This window comes from Melopsittacus undulatus, chromosome 2 (genome assembly GCF_012275295.1).
Source record: "Melopsittacus undulatus isolate bMelUnd1 chromosome 2, bMelUnd1.mat.Z, whole genome shotgun sequence".
NCBI lineage: Eukaryota > Metazoa > Chordata > Aves > Psittaciformes > Psittaculidae > Melopsittacus > Melopsittacus undulatus.
This window is the reverse complement of record NC_047528.1, coordinates 101,095,427-101,113,638: the sequence shown is the minus strand read 5'-3', so window position 1 is coordinate 101,113,638 and position 18,212 is coordinate 101,095,427. Positions and strand designations below refer to the sequence as shown.

Below are 18,212 nucleotides of genomic sequence, written 5' to 3'. Positions count from 1 at the left end.
GAGGCAGCACTGGGGAGAAGTGAGGCAGAGGTTTGTTGATGCTGTTGGTGGGTATATGTATATACCCCATGCCAGTACTCACAGATCCCTTGTACAGGGGCCATCACTGTTTCCCTTGAAGGAGTGGTTACCTTTTGTTTCCCTAAGTGTCACACAGATGGTGACTGGAATCAGAAGGGCTAACTTACCCTTGCTGTGCCAAACTCCTGTGTTTGGTTATATGCAGGTCCCACATTGTCTTCCAAGAATCTGCACTGTCATGGTAGGAACAGCATGAAGTCCAGTTGTGTGTTCTGGAGAAGCTATTTCCCTTTTCCTTTAGCAGCCCAGAAGTCTGGCAGATCTGTAAGCCAAGCACAGATTTGCCTGTACTGCAGTATGCAATAGCCTGGGAAGTCCTCTGACATACAGGGGCTCTTCTTTAAAGCCACCACAGAAGTCTTTCCCTTTCACAGCAGCACAGACATGCCTAGAGTGGGTTGCTATCCCACTTGCCTTGCCTGTGTCTAACGCTCGTTCTCTCTTCCTTTTGCAGCTCGGAAGTCTCTTGGTCTGCCAGGTCGTCTTCCACCCTCCACAGTGGCCCCCCAGCAGCATCCCCCACTCAGTGGTGGGCACAATGGCCTGGGGGCAGGAGCCATGATGGCCCGTTCCAGCGACTTGCCATACTTGATTGTAGGCGTTGTGCTGGGCTCTATCGTACTCCTCATCGTGGCTTTCATCCCCTTTTGCCTTTGGAGAGCCTGGTCCAAGCAGAGTAAGAGTTCTTTCTTGAGATTTACAAGATGTGCTTTTCCTTGTGGGTTATGTTTGATCCTGGGTGTCATTGGGTCAAACACCCAAATTGTGAGGCTGCACACAAATTCTGGGTCGTGGAGAGAGGGTGGTCAGAGGGCAGTCTCAAATGTCCTGTGGAACGCCATGAAGACAAAGCCACTGTTTGTCCTTGTCCTACTTACCTTGCTGGGAAGTACCCCTGGGACTAGAATGGGGGAAAAGGACACTCCCTTTACTTTCATGTAGGCCCCCTTTCCATTCCTCTCCGAGGATGCTTTGGGTGCCAGAATAGTTGCCTGATAGGACAGCCTAACATTAGCCCTGCTGAGCTTCAAGAAGCTCAACCTTACCTCTGATTTTGGCCTCAGAATTCCTCTTTTTTCCCTCTGCAGAGCACACCATTGACATGAGCTTCCCAGGAGCTGGGCTGCTGGTCTCATCCTGCCAGTACACCATGGTGCCTCTGAGGGGCATCTCTCCTCCTCGTGCCAATGGACATCCTTATGTTAATGGGCAGCCCTACGCCAATGGGGCACATCTGAATGGCATCTGTACCTCTGCAGGAGTGGGGTATGCAAGCACCAAGCCCCGAGAGTACAGTCCAGATGAAGTGCCACAGGTAGGTCCATACCTGTGGTTAAAAGTTGGTTTGACATGAGCTTGGAAGTTGCAGTGAGAGGGCTTTTGCAGACAAGTCTGGCACCCTTCAGAGCATACAAGTGGCAAGACTGGCTTCTTAAAAAAGATTTCCCCTTTGCAGTGGAGTCTGAGACATGAGAGGAATGGAAAGGTCTCCAAAACACTGGTGAAAAAGTGTTCCTTGAGGCAGTAGGCTCTAAGTATGGAGGAGGCAGTGAGCAAAGGCTGCTCTTACAGGAATGGTTCCTGTTTCTCCTGAGCAGAGCTCACAGGGACTGACAATGTTGAGGACTCAGTGTGCAAATAGTAACACCGGCTAAGGCAGTGCCATAGCAGAGACTATAAATTGGTTATCATCCCCTTTGATTCAGCAGTAAGCATGAAGTGAGTTTTTCTGTGCTTAGCTCCACTATCCTCTGTAGCAAAAGAAAGTTACAGCTTTCCCTGCCCCATGGCTCTGGTTCCCAGATCAATACCTGCTTCTTAATGCTGGTGTGTGGCATTGCTCCACTGAGAATCCTTCTCTCTCCTTCCAGTCACACGAGGAGACCAATGCTTTGCTGCAGGCGAGAGTGCTCCAAAATGGGAATGTTCAGCAAGACTACCAGCCCTCCAGGTTAGTCCTAGCTTGTGGAGGGGGAGTGTGGAAAGATCCAGCAGGACCCACAAGACTACATGGTTGCAAGAGCTTGCAATTACCACACTCCCATCTGTCCCGGTTCACTTGGGCATCAAGTCCGTGCTCCAGCAGTAGGCCTTCTTGGTCTAAATCCTCTTCACAAAGCTCATTTCTCTTAGTGTTTGAGGGTGGAATAATTTATTTGTACAGATCACAGAATCCCAAGGGTTGGAAGGGACCTCAAAAGATCATCTAGTCCAACCCCCCTGCAAGAGCAGGGTAACCTAGAGTACATCACACAGGAACTTGTCCAGGTGGGCCTTGAATATCTCCAATGTAGGAGACTCCACAACCCCCCTGGGCAACCTGTTCCAGTGCTCTGTCACTCTCACAGTAAAGAAGTTCTTCCTGATGTTAACATGGAACCTCCTATGCTCCAGTTTACACCCATTGTCCCTTGTCCTACCACTGGATGGCCAAGACATACTTCTCCCTGACTCTTTTTCCTCCCTCTGCTCCTAAGTGGGAGACCGAAAAGTAGAATGAGAGAAGCTAACATCTATGAATGGATGCTGATAAGAACTGGATGCTGCCCCTGCCTGGCCAGGATCCAGTTGTGGGTGCTTTGTGTCTTGTTCCGACATCAAGTCATTATTCCCATGCTCCCTGGAGGAGGTATTCCTCCCAACTCCTGTGGCGCTCATTAGGTGTTGAATCATGGACAACAGGTCCCATTGCCTCATTGCCATCCCACAAATACATCCCAATTTCTCCTTTTCCCTCATTAGGAACGCTCTGTTACTGCATTGATGCGGCTGGCAGAGATGTTACACAGGTCTAGCTTTCAAGGAGGCAAAATCCCTGTCCATGGCAGTGGATTTGGAACTATATGATCTTTAAGGTCCCTTCAAACCCAACCATTCTATGACTGTGATCTGTTAACAGTGCTGAACCTCTTTGTCTGCCTCCCCAGATTGCCCAACCCAAGAACAGAAGACAGCTCGTTCCTTTACAGTCTCCCAGATGACTCCACTCACCAGCTTCTTCAGCCGCAAGATGACTGTCCTCGCCTTCAAGAGCACTTTGTTGGTCTCCATCATCCAGCCATGGGCAGCAAAGCGGGAGGCCCCTGCCTGGATGCTCGGCGGGATCCCCTCTTCCACCAAGGTCAGTGGTCTGGAAAACTGTGTTTGTTTCATCTCATTGTTTCAGGCTGATCTTGCAGAGAAATCTCACTGCAGAGCCTTTCTGATGGCTCTGTTCATGCTTGCTTCTGCAGAGCAAGTACAGTTTTAACACAACAGCATGGAAAGACTATACTAGCAGCTGGGGAGTGTAAATTACCCCAGTCAGTTTTAGAGGACACATTTCTCCAAAAGCTTGCACTGTAAGCTGCTTGGAAGGGCATGCACCCAGCTCCAGTTACAGAGCTGCTGTCCTTTAGTCCTGAATTTTGCATTTTCCAGACTGCCAGTAAAACAGCAAGGTCCCTGAAAATTTACATGAATCCATCTCCCTAGAACATGATCCATTGATCCAGCCCTGTAGTGTGGATCAGACCTGTGGTGTGCAAGCGCAAGATCAAGGTCCCATGTAGCCAGGGCTTTCAGAATGCAGCTCTTCCTCTTTGATCAGAGTACCTGTCCTCATAGAGTGGATTGTTGACAAGAGAGCTACCACAGCATGTCCCATTTCTTTATGAATTATAATAATTTCTTGCTCCTTTCCCTTTCAGGAAGCCCTTGCTGCCTCAGCCTAGTGCCAGTTGAAGAGATAGAAAGACTGGATTGCTGCCAGCCCAGAGGAGATCTCCATCCCCAGAATCCAGTGATCTCATCTTTGGGTCAGGACCTACCAAGACACCTGAACAGCAGCCCACCACCACTGAGGCCTTTAGAGACTCATTCTGCTGCCAGCTAGGGACCAAGCTGCCTTTTGCAAAAGATTTATTCTAAAGAGAAAAAGAGAATGGGTATTTATTTTTGTATAACGCCCCTATTTATATATTTATGCACTTGTATATAGATGTATATGTGCCTTTTTATAATGCTATGGAGACAGAAGGCATCCTCAGCAATGTCACAGGAGGGCCCAAGAAATACAGCAGCAGCTCTCCTTGGCACTGGGCTGTTCATCAGAGCACAAGATGGAAACAGCAGCACAAGAGACGTTGCAGGACATAGGTGCAAACAGAGCTGCCACCACCAAGATCTAGCACCCTCTTGGATGAGGGCTTCATGAAAGATAATACTGTCAAAAAGGTCTTTCCCCCACAGGGAGGTTTGTCCCAGTAACCCACTCTGTGGATGGACTGAAGTTGTGCTCTCTGCCTGCTCATCTTAGACAACCCTTCACATACACTCCATCTGCAGACGCCTATCTGTAAAGACAAACCCACGCTTTAACATCTAAAATAAAGGCTTTAGTCTTTTCTGTGGCTGGCTGGCTGCTAAATTCTGACACAGAATGAACCTGCTCTTTTTCACTTGCAGACATACAGCAAGCAGGACATCTGGGGAGAGAGGATGTTTCCTGCTGCTACAGTTTTCCAAATAGCCACAGATAAGAATGTTCTTAATGTTGAGCTCAGGAGAAGAGGGACGGCTGCTGCCTGCACCAGTTAACTGACATGGAGCTCCTAGTGAGGAGCACAGCTAGAGGAAATTTTCATGTGTCTCCAGGGACAGCTGCATGAGTTTGGTGATGGGGCAGACAGACAGAGGCAGATAGACAAGTAAATCTCTGCAAATGTTGTTTCCTTACCCCCCCATCCTGTGGTTTTCGAGCTTCAAAAGCTTTCAGCAACCCAGCCCTGTGGACAAGGGTGGGTTTTCCCCTGAAGGAAACAGGGGATGCTCAGCACCTTCACAGGGACCCACTGGAAAGGCAGGCTGCACAAGTGCCATTCATGTGGTTGTGCTGGAGCCAGCAGGGGCAGTTCTTGTGCCTGGCTGGGATATGGTTGGATTCTGGATGAGTGTACACCAGGGAGAGGAGCAAAAACAGGGGAAGTGGGGAGGAAGAGCAAGAGCAGCTGCAGGTTGATCACTCTGTTTACTTTAAAATTAGCAACAACCCTCAAGTCTCCCTGTGTGCCTTGAAAACCTTTGCACTTGGACTGAGTGCAACACAACCCCTCTGCTTTGGGTGAAGGAAGTTTCCACGGTAAGACAGGGTAAGTGCTGTAACTGATCACACACTGCTGCCATAGCAGATGCCAGAGGTAAAAAAGAATAAAACCTGAAACCATACACTCTGATCAGGCTCAAGTCAGTGAAATTACAGGCTGAGTTTGCATTTGCTGTACCCTCTTCCTGCCAGGCAAATATCCCATCCTGCACTACAGTGCAGTTTTCCACTTCTACAGAAGCAAGTGGGAAGGTATTCAGTAGCATTATAGAGCATTATAGGCCCTGAGGATAAAGGTCCCTTTGCTTTCCCCCAAACAAAGGGCACTTCTCTTGACCCTAACCCGCTCAGTCAGCAGAGAAGTACCATTGCTGCTAGGATATTCAGCAATAAAAAAGGCACCCTTAAGGCAGATCTCTCTTACCATTTTTGAGGACAAAAGTACTAAAGCTCTATATGCCCAAGCAAAACTCATATCCAGCCTTCAACAGTACTCATGTGAAGAACAGAAATATATATACACAGACAGGGCATCATCCCTGGGCAAATCTCTGCAATAGACCAATAACAGCCATTAGTAGTTGTATTTCCACTTCTTTATTCCGTGTGTGTCACTAAAGTCATATTTTTATTGGAGAAACAAACATAGCCATTAAAACTAAACCCCTGCATAGCCAAAGGAATTAATTTCACACTTCCAAGTGTGACTACTGCCATAGTTAACTACATCCATTTTTAAGGGAAAATAATAAAACTTAGAAAAACTAACAGTTTCTGGTGTAAGAACAGGGAATGATGCAGTTGGTGTCTCAGGATTCTGTGGTTAAAAAGGTTGTAGAAAGAAGCACTCATCCTTTCTGCTGAGGACAGTGAGTTCAGTACCCACCTTTTCTGTTTAGAAGACTGATTTCTTGTCTTAGGAGGGCTGTGTCACCAGCGATGCGCTTGAGCCGTGACTCCAGCCTGGCCTTCTCTTTGATGTCAGTAGTTCGGGTGTGCTGAAATTCTATTCCCTGTAAGGAAAGAAAAAAAAATAGCTCCTATAAAACATAATAATAAATAAACGGTAGAAGTTATTTCAAGTGGGAAAGAGAAGCTTCCCAAGAGGCAGCACAGCCCCATGACTTCTCCACTCTTCAGTCAGAACTACTCATAAGTCAAAGTGAGGGAACACTGACTTGACTCAGACTGTCACAGGTGGCTGCCCTATTCCCTAATAGAGACCAAAGAAAATACTTCATTTGTCCATTTCTTTGAAACAAAGGGATAATTTTGACTAGCCACAAGATATTTTTTAATTAATTTTGATTAGAAGCAAAATGAATTTGTTTCAGTATTAGAAAGCAGCTAAGTAGGAAATTACAGAGAAGCTAAGATAAGGCCTGCTTTAGGATCAGTTAATTCATCTCCCTTCCTACAAGACCTGGGACAGTCATTCAGCCTGTGCAAGTAGGCAATATTAGCCCAAGCAGAGAGCTGGTGAAGGCCAGATGATCGACCCCTTTACCCATGTCTGAACAGCCCCAAACCTGCAGTGGTTAAAGGCTTACCGTATCATTCTTCAGTGCAGCCAGCTTAGTTTCAAGTTGATGCTTTTCAAAACAAAACTGGTTCAGCTGTTGCAGCTTGCTGCTGTTTTCCTTTGTCAGCTTCATTAGCTGCTGCTGCAGGTGTGAGATTCTTTTCTAGAAAGATAGGTTGAGGTAGGATGAAAGAGGACAAAAAGCATGAGGTGAGGAAGAAATGCTAGGCACAATCTAAGTGTCACACAAATGAGGCGAACAAGAGACTGATCCTGCATACACCATCTGATCACACAGTACCTTCAGTGCAATCTGTCACCTATTTATTTTTTTTTAACATTGCAGATGCCTAAGTAGGTAAAGCAGTTGGGCAAAGGTGTGGGAAAGAGAAAGCCACTAGGTACATTGTACTTCTGTATGTGCCCTTATGTAAAGGCAGCATAAGAGTGTTGCCAGCTTGCACCAAAGTAGCTGAGCCTTAGGCCCCCCTAGGTAGAGACATGAGTTTTGTAGACTGTACAGACTAGTGCCCCAGGCACAAACCAGGGCTGCCCTGAACTCAGTTTGTCGATGAAGGTGGCAAGAGGAGGCAGTAGGTGGTGAATGGCAGGTGAAACCCAAAGGAAAGCACTCTGGAATAACTTCATGTAAGGGACTGAAGCAGAAAGATACATTTGAGGAAAGTAACATAAAAAGATCATCAACTACCTTAATGAAGAATAGAATGTCTGTGCATCAGCAACTGGAGCAAAGGTAGGAATAATAGAAAATGAGAGTTGGACATTACTGTCTATTAATGACAACTGAAAAACACCTCAAACACGAACATGTTCACAAAAGATTTTAGTATAATTATTCAGTCCCGGAGAAATTAAACCTTGACAGATCATCATAACGCTCTTTTCCTGCTCCTTACCTCCCACTCTTTGAGCTCCTGGGAGTGCTCATATTCTTTCTCCATTATTTGCACTTCCAACTCTTCCACACGTATGTTAGCAGAGTATGATTGAACTGCTTCAAAATCAACCAGCCGTCCAAACTTCTTCATCATGAGGTAATTGCACTTCTCTTCCAGTTCTAATAGAAGGGGTAGGGCACAAATGGCAGCACTGTCTTTCATTGGTTAGTAAGAACTTCTGCATTATCCCCAGTTCTTTGTCTGAGCTCTTTGGTATTTGCTCTGTAATAATTAATTCACGCAAGCCCACAGAAAGCTCACAACTGAATGTTGCTGCCTGTCCCTGCCCATGACTGTATGTGTCACTAAGTCACACTTTAAGCCAGTTCTAGTAACCTGCTCCCACATCAAAGGCCGTACAAGGCCTTTGGAGGTCTGGTGGTGCTAGACACATCTTTGGGTTTGACCCTTGGGAAAGTGTTTTGATTAGAGCTTGTTTCATTCTTCCTGTGTTACACAGAGGAGGAAACTGCCAAAAAAAGCTTTGCGGAAAGTACATTTTTCCTAGCAGTTCTGGTTTACAGCCAGAAATAGCAATCATGTGTCCTGACTTCCAGTGTCTCTTCTCAGTCAACGCGCCTTATACCAAGTTCCCAAATGATTTCAGAAGCCTAATGACTGCAGTGCTGGAGAACTACCAATACTTCATCAAAACATTCCACTTCATCTGCTCTTTCTGTTTGATTTTCTGCAGTAACCAGCTGTGACATCTATGTGAGTGTAAAGACAGACATCTGGTGAGTTACCCACACCAAGTGAGGGGGACAGAATGAGCATTAGTATGCTGTGCTGTTCAGAGTCTCTGTTACTCACGTCGAATTGTTATCTCCATCTCCTTTTTGTCCTGGATAAGCTGCTCATGTTGCTCCTGAGCTTCCTTATAGATCTGTCTTTGCATTAACTTTTCTTTATGTAGGTCCACAATTCTCCTCTGCAAATACTCTAAGGACTGGTTGGTAAATACCAAAGCCTGGGAGAAATCATGGGGCATCTCCCCATTAATCAAGTACTCCACCTGGAAGAAACAGCCATAAGCAAGGCTGACTTTACTTATGAAGGGTGTTGGTGATCTCTCTGGATAACAAAGGTGTAAGTGTTAGAGAACTAATGAGTGAGGTAATAGTAAGCTTGGGCACAGCTCACATTTTGGGTCAGGGAATCACTATGACTCAGGAAAGCTCAAAGACTACTGAGAGCTGTGATGACTGCATAAAGATGTTTACCCTTCTATGGCACTTGGAAGAAGAGGGGAATAAGGGACTCCCTGTCAACTGTACTTTTGAATGATCCAGGAGCTGCAGGATTGTGTAGTCAGGCCTTAGACTTGTATGTCTTAATTACCAGCCTTTTAATGAAATAGAACACACAGAGAACTTAGCTTGCCTGAGAGGTATATAAGCCAGAACAGGCTTGTTCTCTCTCTGAGGACAAGATTCAGCCTAGAGGAAATAAGAGTTTTCTCATTATCCCTGTGTTCACAGGGATGTGTAGATGAATGCATTGCATCCAATACAGCATTACTAATTTGGCAATACTCACAATAGTTTCAATAGTCTGGGGACTTCTTTGGTTTGTTTTTTTGGGGAGGTGTTTTTTTTTTTCCAAGAGAGCATCAGTGGGTATAGACCTGAAACAAAATCCCATGACTAACCTATAAACCACTTGAATACAATGCACATTTCAGCAATGGGCTGACCTCTCTGTCCTTGCCACTTTTCTGTCAGTATAGGAAAAGGAGAACGAGGAGGAATGAATCTAGAGGAAATAGCAGCATGAAGTTCAATTAATGGCAATTCACTCCCAGGAGACTATGGTGATTCAGGAACTAAGGGCCCCAAAGTATAGTAACACCATTGTTCAGATGTACATTGGCCATCCTGCAGCTGCAGATGCACAACATCTTGAATTACCTGATGGAGTTTCAAAGGCACAGTTACGTATAGATCATTCATCCTCTGCTGCTTTTCCCGCTGGAAGGTATCCAGTTCCCTGTCTGCTGTGTCCAAACTGGTTTCCAGTTCTTTTGCCTGCAGAAAGACAAATTGTGGACAAACAAAAATTTTGTGGTACTCAAATACTCAAGGTTCTTGTTAAGAGTTCCTGATCCAAAGGGAAAGAAGCATAGGAAAAAGATTATCTTTTTTTTCCCTACATACTCTGATAGATGAGTTTCACAGGCAGACCCAAGGCTTATCAACATACTCAAGCAAAATTCTACTCTGAGTACCTCTGCACACTTATAATGTCTCTTTAGTAGAGAAGCCATGTATGTATCAAGAGACAGCTGCTTTGTTTAGCATCTAAAACACTTCTAGATCTACAGTCTAAAAGATATTTTTTATTAGGTTATGCCTGAAAATGCTTATTGATTCTGCATGAGAAAAGAACAATTCAGACTCAAATGTCAGACCCCAGGGTGAGTATGTGGCAGCTGGCACTTAGAAAGGCTTTTAAAAACTAAACAAAAAACATTGTAAGTTAAGCATATTTGATGGAATATTTTTGAGACACAATAAAAGCAAGACTTGCATAATGCTATTTTGGCAGAACTCTCTCTCTCTATCCCGGATAACCCTTCAAATTAAGATATTTTTGAATTAATATAAATCAAATGTCTTGATGAATGCAGGAGCTCAAAAAAAGCTGAAAGGAAAACTTGCACAGAGTTTATAGAGTCATTACTATGACAAAGAGCAGAAGAAAGTAACTAAAAGCAAAAGAAATAAATGGAAGAATAGCATTTTTATGCATTTATTTTAACCTGCATATGTGTTAGGACAAGTATTCTTTAATCTCTCTGTCCCCATACACATGCATAGAGGGTATGCTAGGCTACACCAGGGGTTTCCTCTGAATCAGAATCTGTTTCCTCTGAATCTGCTGCTTCATGATGGACCCAAAGCCTGACTCCAGCCTCATGGTGGCTAAGGCCAGATCATCTTGATTTACCCTTTTCAGGAGGAAAGGTGACCCATGCTGAGCTGCCTCCTGCCACAGACATCTCTACCTAAACTGAGGCCTCTCAAAGGGTTAAGATTTTGTTTTAAAATCTTAGCCAAAATGGTTAACACATTTTCACTGTAATGGAGCCAGCTGATGCTCGCTGAGAAGAAAACACTACAATACCTTTTTGGCCAAGGCATTATATTTCTTTCTGAGGTTAGCAGCAACTTTCTTCTCCTTTGCTAAAGCTTCCTCAATTTCTAACCTCTTCTGCCAGAGCTGGATGGTGTTTTGGAAGAGTGCCTCACTGCAGTCTGAGAAAGAAAGAGTCAAAGAATAGCTTAGTTTCATTAAGACTGGAGTATAGTTGCAGGCTTGAGCTATTGGCTTCCGGTACTGTGCACATTGCCGAATGTTACCCATAATAAGACCATGCTCTTGGGTCCCTAGAGCTTTCTCAAACATAAACCATGGGAGCCACGTTGCTCTGTGAGGGGGGGAATGTCTTGGACAGATATTTTTTTCTTTACAGTCAAGACAGCGTGTTTCCAGAAGACTAAAAGCATCAAAGCCAATATTAAAGAGGAGTGCTCGAAGGTTAGCTTTTCTAAGTAATGCAGTCCCAGTAATTAATACAATATAATCTTCAATTATGTGACCAGGTAGTTGTTTGTCATAGCACCCTCCACCATAAATGAACTGCCTGTAGGCATCGTTTATAGCTCTATTTGTAAACCAAGCTGAGGGTTCATAGGACCTTTTTTATTTGTTTCATAGAAAGGAAGATCTGTGAACTTCTATCTAATTGCAGTGACCAGTCTCACTAATAAAGTGCATAACTATGCCCAAATAAGCAGGCATAATAAAAAGAAGAAGAAAAAAATAGTCCGATAAAGGCAAAACAAATGACACATAAAGAAACAAATAAAGAGGCTAGTGCAACATGTAATTTCCCTATTAAATTAGTAATATGGACTTTTTTTAATAAAAAGTAAAAATCTTAATTTCTTCCCAAGATTTCTTGAAAAGGAGATGAATCAAAAATTCAATTTGTCAAAATGATGCTAAAATCCAATTGAGAAAAATATTATAAAGTAATTTCTTGCTAAGTTCTAGATGAAAATAAAGCAGTGTTGTTACATGGCCATATCACACAAAGATTTTTTAAAACCCCAACACCCTAAACTAGTTAAAGGGGGTGGGCAGAAGTTACTTGCCTTTGTTGAATGAGTGAATAAAGAGGATTTTGCAGTAAAGCTCTTAACTGTTCAGATACTCATAAGAAAGCAGCCTAGCAACAGGCTGCATAAATCCACAAGGTGGTAACGAAGAGCTTAAATTAACAGCACTGTAGGGTCCTGCAGAGTTTCCCTAAACAGGGATACAGCTAGGCCAGGAGGCAGGTTCCCAGAGAACAGCTACAGCTCCACTCCTGAGAGAAGCCTTTCCCCTCTAGAAAACAGCTGTGAAATGGTGAATGGTTCTTTACACAAAATAATTAATTTTTAGTGCTTAGTCAAGTTCTATTTTCCCAAACTCTTTAATAAGGGTACCCTATACTAGCAGTGGTTTCACTATCATCTCCCCTGAGATTTGCTGGGAAGAAATGCTGCACTCAGGAGAAGTACACACATTCTGGCCATTAATGGCATTAGTATGCAGTGAATTATGAAAAACGCACAAAATTCAAGATTGCCCCTAAAGCTAAACAAGTGGTCAACCCAAGGAAATGATGGCTTAGGTACTCTCTGGGCAAACAGAGTCATCAAAGGCTTCATCTTCAGATACAGAATTTTCATCAGTCCCCAAACTCGACTCTCCATCATTCTCTTCATTCTCATCTTCTTCATCTTGCTCTTCATTCACATGTTCTTCGCCTGGAAGAAAAGGACAATACTTGCAGAACACCCCCAAACCCACTAGCTGTGCATTATGCCAATGTGCTGGTGAACAGTTATACAATTATCCATGAAAGATCATCCTGGTAATATGTGAATCCAGGCACTTCGTGCCTATTGCATCTATCTGATAATTTCACAGAAAGAAAATAAAAGAAGAAGAAAAAATGAGGGAGATCACCTGGTACTGCCAAAGGCACAGACACAGGCACATTTTTGGGACTTCCTTCAATAATGTTTCCTCTCTTTAGATGAGCTAGGAATTTAAACATTATGGGTTTACCATTCTACTACAGAGATTAATCAACCAAGCAAAATACGAAGGCACAAAACTGTCACAAAAGCATTACAATTATCTGCACTTCTTGCTAACCGTGTCCCACATGAAATCAAAAGCCAAATCAGAGCAAGAGCACAAGTATTTTAGCTCAGTAAGACCTCCTAGCCTTACCAGTTTAAAACAGTCACTAAGATAAATGAAATCCTTTCATAATGTTTTTAGTCCTGTGAATAATAGATGACTGCAAATTAGGTCTCTGATCTCTCATTAGACAATGGACAGATTAAAGGAGAATGTCATGAATGTGAGAGACTCATCACTTATCTATAGTTATCATTGGTACAGCATAGGAAGTACCTATTTAAAGCTTTGCCTCTTCTTCATACCCATTATCATCAGTCCTCAAAGACCTGGGTTATAGGAAATAAATTGCAGGAACTGCCATCAGACCAAATGTAGTCATGTTAGAGACTGAATTACATCATCGTTACCAGTCAAGATGGCTGCTACAGAACACGGGTCCGTACAGAAACAACTCTAGGTGGGTCTGATCTATGACTCTTTGAACTGAGTTCTGTGTTGCATGCACTCAGGGCACCAGCTAGATTGACTCAATCACATGGAACTAAGTGTAACAAATCCATAAAATGAAAAGAACAGTATTCCAACCTGCTTCTCTTTCTCTTTTTTCCACGCACTTGACTTTCTTCATCAGAACCTTGGTCAGAAAATCAGCAAACTCATTGTTCTCTCCGAGGGATGCTTGGAAGTTGGCATAAAGAGCTTTCTCACATTCCTGAAGCCTTATAATCTCACACTTTCTATCCTCAATCTGTGCAATGCAGTCATTCAATTTTGGCTAAACAAACAAAAAAACTTAGTTAAAAAATTCAACCTATGTGTGTGTATATATAGGATGTATTTGTGAAGTTGTGGGAACGCAAAACTTGTCTTTCTCTCTTTAAACCTATTCTTCAATCAAGCAAAACCTAGAAGTATGTTCTTCAATTTACACATAAGATTTGTCACTTATTCCGCATCACAAAGTACCTATTAAAATACAGCTGTTAAGATTATGAAAAGATTAACTTTTGGAAGGTAAAAGCGACCATCCTAGGCTGATCATCAAAAGTTTCTCCTCTTTCAAAACTTAACACTGAATCAGTGCTAAAATAAAGAGATGCCACGATGTACTTGCTTTTGTTTTGAGCTGTACATTAGTGGTACTGGTAAATCCAGAGACACACAGCCTACTTACTTGCATGGCCTCCTGTTCACCGATGAGGGTAGTAATACGTTCCCGGCGAAGGTTCTCGTGTTTCTCAAAGTTCTTCAAGATAAGCAGCTCTTGATACCATGTGACGTAGCGCAGTTCAGCATTTTTCATCTGCACATCCAGCTTCAGTTTCTTGTGACGCAGAAAGCGAAGTTCAGCATCAAAGTTGATCACCAGTGCATTGATCTGGAGCATACGAGAGTCAGATGAGGAACAGGAAAAGTATTAGGAACTGAGCTAAATATGTAAGGCTAGAGAAAGGAGCACAAGAGATCCTCTCTGCCAAATCAACAGTTCACCCATGCTTTTTACTGATTACTGAAGCACTTAGATAGTTAACCCCAAATATGTCTTCATTCTAGCACAATAGTAGAAGAATCACCAGAACTTCACAGGAATGTTTCACTGCATCCCACTGCAGCCTGGAAGTATTTTACTCTTCAGAGAATGTTTTACAGTAGCCTAAGAATTTCATGTAACAATCCCAGATGCAGCAATAAATATGGCTTCTCCCTTGGCTGACTTCTTTCAGAGCACCTCCCAGCTCTTCCCTTAGACATCTGCAGTTAAATCAGTACTAGCAGTTGCCAGCAGCATCATATATATCTATATGCGATAATTACAGCAGCATTTGGCTATTCTCTCAAAACCTTCACACGCATGAACACAAGGGTGTCTGTACTGGGGTAGACCAAAGAGTCATGGCTGATAGAGAAGACAGTAAGAAACAGAGCAAACATGTGAACAGTCATACACATCTGGCACATTCTTCTCTGTATCCTCCCAAACTCTGACTTAGGGATATCCTGAGATGGAAGCAATATGTTTGCATTCAACAGCTTTGACTGGATTTTTCTTCCAGACTTTATCAAATTGTAGCATCCCCCACATCCTAATGCTGAGTTCCAAAGCTTAGTTTGTTGGATAGGAAAAACTATTTCCATTTGAATGTTTCAGGCTTTCTATGTGACTGTTTGATAACTCTCCTCCTTTTAAGAGATGATTTCCACTCTTCTATGCTATTCATAATTTTATCACCTCTGCTACAACCCTTTCAGTCACCCCTTTTCCAGGCCAAAGGTGCTTTATTAATTTATCTTTTAAAGAAGCTTTTCCATGACTAAGGATTTTGGCTACTCTCTTTTATACCTTTTCCAATTAAATAAAATTTTGAGACTAAAGGATTGAGTCTACAGTTAAGAGCTGAGAACATCACGAATCTACACAGTTGTAGTGATGCTCCTTTTTTAACTCTTTGTCACTTTTAAAGTAATTTCTAATATTTTACTTTTTTTTGCCTCTAAGCTCATAGATTCATAGAGCAATCGATAAGAAATCTAAGATCTATTTTGCAAGTGATAGTAGTCAGCACACAGGTCACAGCAAGACTTCTAGCGATATACATCGTAAATTTGCACCAGCTAGCATTTTCCTAAACTCCAGAAGACAAAAGTAGCTGCAATCCTGAGGTGGAAGATGTTTTGGGTTTATTTCTCATGCAGTGGGATTGTTCAATCTGACAAAAATAACTTTTGATTTCCTACCTTTTTAATCAAGGTCTCCTGCAAGTACAGATTTTTTATCTTCTCTCTCTTCAGAATTTCCAGTTCTATTTCTGTTGGCTCTGCCTTCTCTGTCTCAGAAACCCTTTGCTGCTCTGTGACCACAGATGAGGCTGTTTTCATCTGGTGTGCACCTGCAGCCTGTGTCATGGAGTCAGCCTCTTTAATGGACGGAGCTCGAAGAAACCCTTGCCTAAATGAATGATATGAAGGAGACCCTTCCAATTGTCCCTGGGGCTTTGGCTTGGCCTCCTGATCCTCTTTGAACTTCAGGAGGATGTCAGTGTTGTACTCAAACTTTTTTTCAGGAACCTCATCTGGGTGTAACTGAGGGATCAGGGGAAGAGGGAGGCGTTCTGGTAAATCCAAGGCTGCTTGTATGCATTTCAATTCTTTCACAAAACACTTGATTTCTTCAATGACAGAAACCTTGAGATCCCGCAGAGACATAATCTCCTTGTTCATATTTACTTTCCTCTTATGGATCTGCAAAGGAAAAACAGTTTTAGCAGGATTCTTCAGGAACATAGCACATAGTTTTGCTGACACAAGTAATGGTTAAGAGGCTTGTCATATTGACTGACTTTCCTTCTTTCCATACTAGCTTTCTTTTCTGTACCATCTCCACACATTAGCATTTTTAAACAGCTGTCTTTCAGTCTATGATTTTAAAATCTTTGGAACCACCTCTCTTGTTCACAGAAAAATAACAAAGGTGTAAAAAGGGAAATGAGGCTTCCCCATTCTTAAAGTTATTGGCATGATTGTGAGTTTCTTGACAAGAGATGTTGAAGCAGTGCAGAAAGCAACCAGAAGCTGTGAAAATAAGCTGTGGGTGTTAGAGGATTAATCATTTGTGCTGTCTCATTAAATAAAGAGAGTATCTCAGCTTTGATATATGGCTCTTTTTTGGGCATACAGTACAAATAATACCCAAACAACAAGAAATTTAGATATTTTTTTAGTATTTTGTAAAGCAAGCTTCCATTCACAAAACTAAAGAGGTCCCAAGAGGATCTTTACTGTACACACTACCAAATGTGCATCTATACAGAAATCTAGACTTCTTGGAGACAGACATTGAAACAAAGCTGTTATCTCACATAACCTCAAAGATACTGAAGCAGTCATCCACAAATGTAGGCTCTGAAAAGCAGATGAGATTCTTGTCTTTTATATGTGATGTTGAAGCTGAGACCACAGATACTGCAGGTGGTTAGAACTGGAACAAAGTTCTGAATTTTCAAAGTACAGGAGACAGCAATATCAAAAGTAGGAAAGAGACATTCTGTCAAAGGCTTTTGGATTTCATGCAAGCTCACTGCCCTGGACTTCAAGAGAGCAGACTTTGGCTTCTTAAGGAGCCTGCTTAGTAGAGTTTCCTGGGACAAAGCCCTAGAGGCCAGTGGCGCCCAAGACTGCTGATATTCAAGGATCATTTGCTCCAAGCTTAGGAGTGTTGCGTCCCAATAGGAAGGAAATGGGGCATGAAGGCCAGGAGGCCTCTATGGATAGCTAAGGAGCTGCTGAGAAAACTCAGAAAGAAAGCAGAAGCATATAGAAGGTGGAAGCAAGGACACGTGGCCTGAGAAGAATTCAGGGACGTTGTCCAAGAAGCTAGGGATCAGGTCAGGAAAGCTAAGGCCCAGTTAGAATTGAGTCTGGAAAGGGATGTGAAAGATAACAGGAAGGGATTCTACAGGTATGTAGCAAACAAAAGACAGACTAGGGATAATGTGGGCCCTCTCTGGAAACAAGCAGAACTGGCTACCCTGGATTTGGAAAAGGCTGAAGTTCTCAATGACTTCTTTGCCTCAGTCTTCACCAGCAAGTGCTCTAGCCACACTGCTCAACTCTTGGAAGACAAATGCAGGGACTGTGAGAATGAAAACCTTAGGCCCACTGTAGGAGAGGATTTGGTTCAAGATCATCTTAAGAACCCGACTGTGCACAAGTCCATGGGACCTGATGAAAACCATCCATGGGTCCTGAAGGAGCTGGCGAATGAAGTTGCAAAGCCACTGGCCATTATACTTGAAAAATCATGGCAGTCAGGGGAAGTTCCTGACGACGGGAAAAAGGGAAATATAACCCTCATTTTCAAGAAGGGGAAAATGGATGACCCAGGGAATTACAGACCAGTCAGTCTCACCTCTGTGTGTCACAGGATCATATTCTCCTGGAAAGCATGCTAGGGCACATGAAAAACAACGAGGTGATTGGTGACAGCCAACACGGAAAGTGTTGCATGGAAGGGCAAATCATGCCTGAACAATATGGTGGCCTTCTACGATGGGGCTACAGAATTGATGGATAGGGGCAGAGGAGTCCACATCATCTACCTGGACCTGTGCGAAGCATTCGACTGGGTATGTGGTAATATAAGCACTCTAATGAAGTACTGGAGCCCAAGCATGAGATTAAAATGATCCAGCAAATCCCCAAGACTATAGCATTGTTTCTGTAACACTTAGACTTCACTATCAAAGTGACCCAGCCTAGAGGGTGCAGAGATTAGGCAACAGTTCATGAGGTTAAGACTGGAAAAGATTCACAGCTATTGAGAGTATAACTTACACTTCTCTAAAAAACAGATAAACCATGCAGT

General features: G+C 43.1%; 2 protein-coding genes across 6 annotated transcripts in view; one reads left to right on the top strand and one right to left on the bottom strand.

Moving 5' to 3' along the window:
- Positions 1-4,472, top strand: part of BOC (BOC cell adhesion associated, oncogene regulated) — a 54,579-nt gene extending 50,107 nt beyond the window's left edge. For all 5 annotated transcript variants that reach the window (XM_031051325.2, XM_031051326.2, XM_031051324.2 and 2 more), the window contains 5 exons: positions 536-757; positions 1,170-1,396; positions 1,953-2,032; positions 3,009-3,202; positions 3,771-4,472. In XM_031051325.2, the coding sequence (XP_030907185.2) occupies positions 536-757; positions 1,170-1,396; positions 1,953-2,032; positions 3,009-3,202; positions 3,771-3,955 (908 nt within the window). In that variant the 3' untranslated portion in view covers positions 3,956-4,472. The remainder of the gene's footprint in view (positions 1-535; positions 758-1,169; positions 1,397-1,952; positions 2,033-3,008; positions 3,203-3,770) is intronic.
- A 1,322-nt stretch (positions 4,473-5,794) lies between these two features.
- The window catches only part of CFAP44 (cilia and flagella associated protein 44), a 44,831-nt gene continuing 32,413 nt past the window's right edge, over positions 5,795-18,212 (bottom strand). The window contains exons 25-34 of the mRNA XM_034074656.1: positions 15,587-16,090; positions 14,025-14,228; positions 13,436-13,625; positions 12,334-12,465; positions 10,772-10,902; positions 9,556-9,672; positions 8,459-8,660; positions 7,604-7,764; positions 6,715-6,849; positions 5,795-6,177 (exon numbers count right to left, since the gene is read on the bottom strand). Of these exons, the coding sequence (XP_033930547.1) occupies positions 6,040-6,177; positions 6,715-6,849; positions 7,604-7,764; positions 8,459-8,660; positions 9,556-9,672; positions 10,772-10,902; positions 12,334-12,465; positions 13,436-13,625; positions 14,025-14,228; positions 15,587-16,090 (1,914 nt within the window). The 3' untranslated portion in view covers positions 5,795-6,039. The remainder of the gene's footprint in view (positions 6,178-6,714; positions 6,850-7,603; positions 7,765-8,458; positions 8,661-9,555; positions 9,673-10,771; positions 10,903-12,333; positions 12,466-13,435; positions 13,626-14,024; positions 14,229-15,586; positions 16,091-18,212) is intronic.